At 39.7% G+C, this 10,275-nt stretch overlaps 1 protein-coding gene across 1 annotated transcript; it reads left to right on the top strand.

The window, feature by feature from the left end:
* Window positions 1-8,225: 8,225 nt before the first annotated feature.
* On the top strand, window positions 8,226-10,028 carry LOC111405499 (3-ketoacyl-CoA synthase 19). The gene has a single exon (XM_023034411.1). The coding sequence runs from the start codon at window positions 8,274-8,276 to the stop codon at window positions 9,663-9,665; it is 1,392 nt and encodes a 463-aa protein (XP_022890179.1). The 5' UTR covers window positions 8,226-8,273; the 3' UTR covers window positions 9,666-10,028.
* The last annotated feature ends 247 nt before the right edge of the window (window positions 10,029-10,275 follow it).

The following is a 10,275-nucleotide window of genomic DNA, read 5'->3' as shown; positions in this document are numbered from 1 at the left end:
AATACAAGATGGAGATGCAATGGATTGGAGGACAGAGATTTAAAAGTTCCTTAAAAAACCTAATAAAGGAAATAGTACAAAAATGAAGCTGCGTTTGCTAAACTATACACTAATAGATGAAGAGTTGTTTAAGAAACGCTCTGATGGTATATTGCTAAAATGTGTAAGTTTGCAAGAAGCCAGGACGATCATGGCTGAAGTGCTCGAAGGGATATGTGGAGCTCATCAAGCTGGCCAAATGATGAGATGGATAATTATTAGGAGTGGATATTTTTGGCCAAAGATGGGAGAATTATGCATTCAGTATGCAAAGAGTTGTTTAGCATGCCAAAGGCATGGTCCAATACAAAGGGCACCAGCACGAGAGATGGCACCTATTATTAAACCTTGGTCGTTCAAGGGTTGGGCGATAGACCTGATAGGGAAGATTTATCCCCCATCGTCCAAGCAACATACTTTTGTTATAGTTGCAACTGATTATTTCACTAAGTTGGTAGAGGCGGTACCTTTAAAGGAGATCACCCAAAAGAATGTCATAGAATTTATCCGTGATCACATCATTTATAGATTTGGAATTCCACAAACTTTGATGGTAGATCACGGAACATCTTTGAATGGGGATCAAGTGAATAAATTCTTGAGCGAGCTTGGGGTTAAATTAGTGAACTCCACAGCATATTACGCTCAATCCAACGGACAAGCAGAATCTTCTAATAAGATTCTAAAAAATATCATAAAGAAAATATATATGAAAATGCCAAAAATTGGCACGAATGTCTGAACAAGGCCTTATGGGCTTATAGGACGTCGCCTCGGTCAAGTACCAAAATTACTCATTTCCAACTTACTTATGGACAGGAGGCCGTTTTGCTTATGGAAATCAACGTACAATCGATCAGAGTGTGTTTGCAACATAAGTTAAGTGATGATGAGTATACTGAATCACTAGTTCAAAATTTATTGGAATTGGACGAATTAAAGTTGGATGTCCTAGATAGATTGCAAGTTCAAAAACATAGGATGGCTAAATTTTATAATAAAAAAGTTATAGCCAAGTCGTTCAGCCTGGGCGAATTAGTTTGGAAAACGATACTCCCTTTGGATAGCAAGGATCCAAAGTACGGGGAAGTGGTCGCCCAATTGGGAAGGACCATACAAAGTAAACAGTGTGTTGCCTAATGGAGCATATCATTTGGAAGATTTAGATGGCACCAAGCACGTATGATTCATTAATGGCAAATATTTAAAAAAATATGTTCCTTCCTTATGGGAGAGTGAACAAATAAAAGCGTAATCAAATCGCGTTGAACGATCGTAGATTAAAAGGGGCCAGAGCGAAATACGTTCAAATAAATTCCTTTATTATCAAACGTTCATTACAAAGCTGCAAATACAAGATGCTAAATACTCTATAAACTACAATTAAGAGCAAACTAATCTCCCGATCGATCGTCGAGTAAGAAGGAGTACTGGCCTTGATCGTCATCCTGATCGCACTGCTGCAAAGGCAAACAAAGAGGCCGAGAAGCACTCTCAGCAAGCAGAAAGGAAGATGAAGCGCCCTCATATCGTCTTCCTAAATGCATCGCTGCAATGATGGGCAAGGAGGCTGAGAAGCACTCTCAGCAAGCAAGGTGGCTTGCAGGCGTCCTCAAAAATTGTCTTCCATCATCGAACCCCTTGTAAAGAATATGGAGACGATGGAAAGAACTTTGTTGGCAAAGAATATTTCCTATATCTCCCATACCAAAGGCGATATCAAGAAAGATGGGAAAATGGGCAGATCAAATGATCCATTTCCATGGAAAACGAAGGTTTTGGATCGATTGTCAAAATGCCGAACAATGGCAGCAAATTGATTTTAAAAAAGAGAATGGAAGTGAAAATGACAAGTGTGGAATATGAGTGCATTTATAGAGGCGTGAAGGTGAAGAGACATAATATGAACAGCCACATTCGTGCCTAGTAACTAGAATCAAATGGCCCAAAGTCTTGGGAAAAGAGGCAGAAATATCAAGAGAAAATGTGCAAAAAAATTTAGTATAAAGCAATTAAATGCTTGAGCGATTGACGATTAAAAGACAAACATCAATAAATACACAAGAAGTTAAAATAGTTATTCATTAACGATGATGGCTGCTGTTATGATCAAAATTAGCAATGGATATCAGTACAAGGTTACGAAGGGAAAGCCAATACGAAATTACAAAAAGAAAAAGTTAAGGCATTATATGTCTTAATTACAATTCGCCCCATACCAAACGAATTCTTACCCTAAGTCTCCCCCAGTCCTCGCTCTGCCGAGAAGAAGTGATATTCAATTCAGCCACAACATCATCATCAACTTCTAGCTTCTTGTACTGCTCGACCAAAGACTTGGTTCGCTCAATTCCTTGGGAGGCATTACGCTTTTTAGCAGCCATTCTCGCCTTGCAGTCGTCCATCTTGGCTTGAAGCTCCTTCATCTGTGCAGCCAAACTAGTCATCAAAGAGTCTTCAATCATGATTTCGAAAGAGATTTCTTTCAATTCGTCCTCAACTTTGTTGATCTCCAGAAGCAAGGACTCTCTTTCAGATACAGCGCGAAGATATTGAGTACTCTTAACCTTCAGTTCAACATTTCTGGCCAGCAAGGAGAGAATCTCGGAATGGACAACTTTTAACGTCACTTTAAAATCAGCAGAAAGGTTGAGCGACGGAAGTGTTAGTGCTTGCTCCAACTTCGCACTCAAATGCTCAAGCTTATCCTTATGCTTGGCAGCACTAGCCTTACCGATGTTCATATCCATGAAGGACACATACTCAAATATCGACTGCTTGAGGAACTTCATATCTTCCTCTGAAGAAGCAAAAGGACGACTGGCTGAAGTAGGGTGAGATGTCTTGACTTGCCCCCAGGAAGTGAACAAGTATTGGATGGAACGCACAATTTTATCAGCATCCCGCAAAGAAAGTTGCCAACATTGAAGGTTTTCACTACACTAAACAAAGTGGAAGTAAAGGTGAAGCAAAGAGTACCTCATCAGCAATCTTGAAAGGTGGCATATCCCCAGCCAAATCTACCACATGTGGCTCCACCATTCATGAGGACTTCCCCTTGTCTAAGCGAGAAGACCTTGTCGCAACGGGCAGACTCATGGGAGCATCTGTAGAACTCAAAAAGTAACAAATCAAAAACCAATAGCACAAGCAAAGGTAAAGCATCAAAAAATGAATTACCTTCTACTTCGACGTTTGGGTGGTCAACGCCCTGGGAAGAAGGTGGCTCATCCATTGGTTGTGATGAAGATTCTGGGACTGAAGATTTCTCTTTAAGCGTAGTCCCTTCATCAGTTGGTTTGGACGAAGCAGCCTCAGCAGAGGATGATGGAGTAGGAGCTGCCAACACCGAAGCCTTCAAAGGAGAGGCTGGACTTTTCTGAGAAATCCAAATAAACTATCAGCACATAGAAAAGTTTCAAGTATGGAAAGGTATGCTTGTGAGTAAACCAATTTAATTACCTTCCTCCTGACGATGAGAGAGGTGTCATCATCATCATCAGCATCATCCTCCAAAATGGGAGATGCTGAGGCTGGCCGTTTGCGGCTTGGGGCACTTTTAGCTGCAGTGGGCTTGGCAGGAAGAGAAGTCGATGGACGAGCAGACTGTTTAGCACGAGCAGGGGAAGAGGGACTCCTAATGGACACAGGAGTGACCAAAACAGGAGAGGTGGAAGAAATGTTTGGCTGGTCCAATGAATGGAAAGCACGATTGGCATCAGTCGCAAACAATCTGCGCTTTACTGACGGTCAGAGTCATTTAAAAAGGGGATGGATAGCACGGCTAAGATTGAAGGGAGCTAATGAAAAGCTGCTCGTCAAAATAATATTGCGAGCATCTATAGCTTCTTCCTCTGCCTTATTAATGGTATGGAAGTGGTCTATCAAATTTCTTGAATAGCAAGGGGGAACGGGCCTAGTTTGGCCAAAACCAAGTTGGCGAGCAAAAAATTGGGGAGCATATATTTCAACCTCAGCTTTGACATTGGTCCCAGTCAAAATATTATGGAACAACTCCCTCCTGGTCAAAAACTGAATCCAAATGAACAGAGAGGTACTCGCACTATCCAGAGTGGATGGAGGTTGCACATAATCTGGAGTCAAAAATGGAGGAAAAGGAAAGAAGGAAGGGATTGAATCCAAAGTATAAAAGAATGAAAAAAAATGTCCCTTCTAGACATATTTACAGGAGTCAGAGGATCAATGGCTAGCCCATAGCAGCTAGCAAAAGGACTGGAAAAGGATAGAGCACCAAGCGATGGAAAATAGGCTCTCAACCACATTTGAGTGAACCAAAGAGGTCCACTGCCAGTGGGAGATGCACCATTCTTCAATTGGGATTGAAGAGAAGCCATGCCTCTATAGAGGGCAGCTAAAAAGAAAGAACACAAATTCAGAGGCCTACCACGGGCCAATTCATGCGCTATGGGTAAATAACTCATAGAGGGCTTCATGCTTGGCACACACAAAATGTATTTACAAAGCCAAATCTGAAGAAAGGCCACACACTCAGTATGGAAAAGCTCAGCGCTCGAGTGGTTACGACAAGTTTGCAGGCTTGAATAAGACTCGGTGAGTTTTCTATCAAATTTTGGGGCTACACCAGAAATTAAAATACCAGGGAAAATGGTATCGCCCAAAGGTGGCAGATTTACTAGGGCCCTAAAATCCCTTAAGGTAATGGACATGGGACCAAGAGGAAAAACAAAAGTATTATACTCAGAAGACCAAAAACTTAAAGCCATTGGAAAAAGTGCTGGGTCAAAAATAGGGGGTTGAAGAGAGGTTTCTAACAAATCAGAAATTCTAGCACTATCAAAAATTGCCTTAGTAGGACCATGGTCCACAAGGCGAACATGCCATCTACGGAAAACGACATCAGATTTAGGTCAAGTGCGACTACCTCTTTCGCGAAGCGACCTCAGCGGCAAAGAGTTTAGAAATGGAGGCCCTTGAGTACAAGGGAATAGCTGACCGACCGCCGCTTGTTCGATGGCCTCGGTGTTGTTAAATGAAGGACCTAGATAGAACTCATTGAGTTCGACATTGGCTGGTGCAAGGAAGTTCGGAGTTATATATGACCGAGTGAAGAGTTTCTAGAAGTCTTCGAAACTGAAGGAGTCACCAGATTGGGATTGTGAAACAGCCATTAGGAATGAAATAGAGTTTGTCGAAGTTTGCTTAAGAAACGTAGCAGAGAAGCAAGAAGATGAACAGTAATATTGCGAGAGAGAAGCGCGAAACAATGAGGCGTGATTTAGTGGTGCAATGAAATGACGTGTATTTGGGGATTGTAAGGGTTTGCAAACGTCGCATCTTTTCAGGCTATGGAAGAAAACAATGATTGAAATTCTTGGGAATTTCGAATGTTGCTAGGAAACACAAAGTGAATATGGCAAAAATTAATAATTGGTATTAATTCTGCCATATTAGGGGGTAATTGTTGACACACAAAAAGTTCAGCTCAAATCGAATAGCCCAAGGAATAAAGCCCAATTGGAGGATCCCCAAATCAGATAGCCCAAAGAACGGCCCAATTAGGCAATTCAGGATAAAGGCCCAAATAGGGAAGCCCATGAATGCGGTAATGCCATCGTCCAAGCTTGCAAGTCGCCCAAGATTTGAGCGAATGGATTGCCATGCAGTCGCCCAGAGCTGTGACCCTGTTCTCGCCCAAACTTTTGAGTCGCCTAGGATCTTAGCAAACATAAGATGTTATGGTTACCCAAAAGTGCGGTTAATGAAGCAGTTATTGAGTAGCCCTATCACGTTCCACAATTCAAGGAATTCAATTGAAGACGGTTGAACGACAAAAAGTGATGGCAGCAGTTAGAGAAGGCAATTCCATGACAAGTTGGCCACTATGAAGAAAGTGAGCAGGTATAGAGCAATCAAGCAGTTTTTAAGCGGTTGATCACAAAGAGATCATTCAGGGAGTATAAAAGAAAGAAAAGACATAAAGCAAAAAAACCCGAATCAAACACTCTCAAATAAAGAATATGTAACTTTCAATTTCTTAATTTAGATTTAAACACTTCTTTTCAGTAACTCGTGTGCTTGCGCCTCTTGGAGGCATTTTGTTTTATTTTCCCATTGTAAAATCATCGCCAATAAAAACACTCATTTTTGGGACTTTGTTTCAAGAGGTTTGTCCCTTACACAATCGTCTGATCCCTTTTTAATTGTTAGCGACTACCCGCGCGAAACAGGTTAGTTGGACCATTTAGTGATTAATATGGAGTTGAATATTGGCCCATTAGTTTAGGTTTATTGGTAGCCCTCTTAGTGAACCCTAGGCCTAATTGGAGTGACCTAAACTAACCTATATATATGTACTTATCTTCTAACCGTTTTTTGGTGGGGTGTGTGTGTGTTGTAGCAATGGAGAAGAGAATTGAGAGAAAAGAGGCAACCGAGAGAGAGGAAAGCCATGTGAGGTTGTGAGTAAGATTCAACCACTGTTCTTCTTCCTCTCCATACCTTTGTGGATTGCTAACACCACCACCCTTCTCCTTCGTGGGGTTTGAGAGAGTTTGGACAGTCCAAAGTGAAGGCGAAAGTCTTGGGTCGAGTCGAGGTAAACTGGTGTTCGTTTGGTTGTTTTATGAGCCCGAAATCAAGATTTATAGAGGAATTTTCGCTACAGAACTACTCCAAAAGCAGATTGCAGTGAACCAAAAGCCGGGTTATAATCATTTGCTTAATTAATAATAGTCCAAATTTGGAATTTTTAAGTGATTATGCGTATTCATAACAGTACGTAGATACATGTACTAGTTTCTTTTTTCTTTTCTTTTTTTTTTTAAATTATGCATGTATCTTTTATCCATGTCTATTGCTTGGATCTCTCGTGCTCCAATCCATTATTTAATTATTAATTCATCACTCGCACTAATGATAACTAACTCAAAACAATAAATTTTGGAGTTTTGCTAGAAATTCTGGGCGACAGACCCCCTTGCATATGTGTCCCCCCGGAAATCCCGGGCCTATGTGGCCTGGGAAAAGAGGCATTGGTCTAAATTTTGTAACTACACATTTATTAAGTTATAACCTCTTGGTAGTTTTAAATTAATTTGATCACATCATTATGACTATTAAGATGTTTTCTGCACAACAGATTGATGATAAAAAATTTAAAATAATTTGAGAATACAGTTTAACAATAACTAAAGGTTAGAGTCTTTTTGTACAATTAAAAAAATGGCATATCAAAATAAAATTATTGTGGCAATGTAACTGTCCTTAGAGAAATGGTTGTTGTTGCCTACAAATAATTTACACATGAAATCTTGCACGAGCTGAGGTCCCAAACTCTGGTATGTATTACATCTAGGTCCCCAATCCTCAAAAAATAGCATTTACATCCTCAATCTTTCGTTTCAGTAGTACTTAGGGTCCCCTATGAGAAAATTTTACCCTTCTCTATAGTTAACAAGCTAAAATGAAATCTTCATCTTTTCCACTCTATCCAACCCCACCAAATATCCAAAACAACTACAACTATCAGCCGACAGCCAATAACTTTCCCTGACTTTAATGTGGTTTCATTGCGTGTCTACCCGCTTTAGTGTCCTGTCTTTGATCCAAATCTTTAAGTGGCCCCAGGATACAGTAATCAATATTTTTGACACAAGATAGCTCGTAGCTCCAGGTCCATTAGGTAGGTGAAGAAGTAATTGGATATTAATATCGAAATAAAGAGAAAAATTGTGCTCCAAACAACCTGTCTCTGACCATCTGAGTTGATATTAACAGGTGGGTATGCTGTCAGTACTTGTGTAGATGCCTTGGATATGAAGAACGAGGTATATAACATTTTTCCCAATTCACTTCGGGCAAAAACAAGGACATGTAGAGGAATATCAATTTTTCTGTTTGTAGAGAAAACGATTTGACAAAGAAAATGATGTTAGCTGAATTCATTTGAGTAGTTGCTTGAAAATATGTTTTCTTGGTAGTGGTAGACTGGTAGTGGTTGATTGGTATTAAATGTTTGAGAGGATGATCCCCACAAGTGGACTAAGTAGGATTAAGGTCGATAAAATTATTCTGTGTTTGAAAATAATCTCCATATTGTCGATGTGGAAAAGTTTTTTTTTTTTTTTCGTGAGCGCCAACTTGTGAGCTCCTATTTAATATTTATGTAATATTTTTATTAAAAAATTTGTCTATAAATTCTTGGTAGTTGCAAGCTACTCAACAGAACTCACACCTCTCTTTCTTTTTTGAATATGGAGTTGTTCATTGCAATCTACATTGTTTTTCTCTTTTATGTTTTCATTCGACTTTGCAAAAGATTCTTGGGGCAGAAAAATAATTGCTGCTACATGCTAAATTATGAATGCTATAAGGCCACCAATGACAGAAAGGTAGACACTGAATCCTCTTGTAGAATCGTTTTGAGAAACAAGAATCTTGGTTGGGATGAATACAAGTTTCTTTTAAAAACCATGGTCAGTTCAGGTATTGGTGAAGAAACTTATTGTCCCAAAAATGTCATTATGGGTAGAGAGGAGAATCCCAGTTTGATCGATTCCCTTGAGGAAATGGATGATGTCTTTTTCGATACACTTGACAATCTATTTGCTAAATCAGGGATTTCTCCACAAGAAATTGACATTCTTGTGGTGAATGTCTCGTTACTTTCTCCAGTTCCTTCTTTAACAGCTCGAATCATAAACCGGTACAAAATGAAGTCTGACATTAAGGCTTTTAATCTGTCCGGAATGGGGTGCAGCGCTAGCCTTATTGCCATTGATCTTGTTCGTCAACAGTTTAAGATTCACAAGAAAGCATTTGCCATTGTTGTTAGTACTGAATCCTTTGGTGCGAACTGGTACTGTGGCAAAGACAAGTCAATGATGCTGTCCAATTGCCTATTTCGATCCGGTGGTTGTTCAATGCTTTTCACAAACAACCCCGATTTTAAACATCGAGCCCTCTTCAAGTTAACGTCTTTGGTACGTACTCATTTTGGCTCGAATGATGAGGCATATGAGTGTTGCATCCAAGTCGAAGACGACCAAGGCTACCCGGGTTTTCGTCTAACCAAGAAACTCACCAAGGCTGCTGCTCAAGCTTTCATCATAAACCTAAGAGTTCTATTACCAAAAATTCTACCTCTATGGGAATTAATCCAGTATGCCGTGGTATATCACCGATGGAGTAAAGAAAATAGCCCAATTCTTGAAGGAGTTGGCGAAGGTTTGAATCTGAAGTCAGGTGTAGATCACTTCTGTATACACCCTGGTGGTAGGGCAGTCATTGATGGAGTTGGCAAGAGTCTAGGTCTTACCGAATACGATCTCGAACCAGCTCGAATGACACTTCACCGCTTCGGCAACACGTCAGCCGGTGGCCTTTGGTATGTTTTAGGCTACATGGAGGCCAAAAAGAGACTCAAGAAGGGTGATAGAGTTTTCATGATAAGTTTTGGTGCTGGATTTAAGTGCAACAATTGTGTGTGGCAGGTTATGAGGGACTTGGAGGATGCTAATGTGTGGAAAGACTGCATGGACAAATACCCACCAAAAACCCTAACCAATCCTTTCACAGAGAAGTATGGGTGGATCAATGATGAACGCTTGAGCTTTCTTAGAATTGAAGATATTGATTTTTCTTGATTCTCAGTCGAGATCCTGGAGTTAAAGATATGTTGTCCGCGCACTAAATTTTTGACACACCGAAATATCAGCTCGGGAGATGCCAACAGAATACATTTCAAATAAGTCGTATGACATCTTCACATTTGCTATTAGAAGCTCGATATTTCGAGGTGTCAAAAATATAGTGGGCAAGAGTAATGGGACAATATACTTCAACTCGAGATTCTCAGTTAGCTTAATAAATTTCTTGTGTTGTATTATGGAATCAATCTTCACATAGATTCATTCTAAACATAAATGTATAAAATTATGTGTGTCACGTTGTTTTAAATACATGTGAAGCGTTATTAAGAAGAATATATATTGTTGTGTTTGAGTTAATCACTATGGGATCTTCCCAAACAGCTGAATATGAAATTTATTTTCTTGCATGACCATTTCAGATATACAAAACTCCAGATATTAAATCCTTCCCTGTACCAAATTCTCCACTGTGAATCCTATCTACGTAGGAGTTCCCATTACTGATGAAAAACTTTTCCACTCCATATGCTTTAAAAATAATAATAATAAATAAATAAATAAATAAATAAATAAATAATAATAATAATAATAATATGAAGGCAGG

This window comes from Olea europaea, chromosome 12 (genome assembly GCF_002742605.1).
Source record: "Olea europaea var. sylvestris chromosome 12, O_europaea_v1, whole genome shotgun sequence".
Classification (NCBI taxonomy): domain Eukaryota; kingdom Viridiplantae; phylum Streptophyta; class Magnoliopsida; order Lamiales; family Oleaceae; genus Olea; species Olea europaea.
The sequence above is the reverse complement of the archived record's forward strand: the minus strand, read 5'-3'. Positions and strand labels throughout refer to the sequence as shown.

Excerpts from the sequence above, each read along its gene's own strand:
- LOC111405499 (XM_023034411.1), top strand. The coding sequence starts at position 8,274 with ATGGAGTTGTTCATTGCAATCTACATTGTTTTTCTCTTTTATGTTTTC.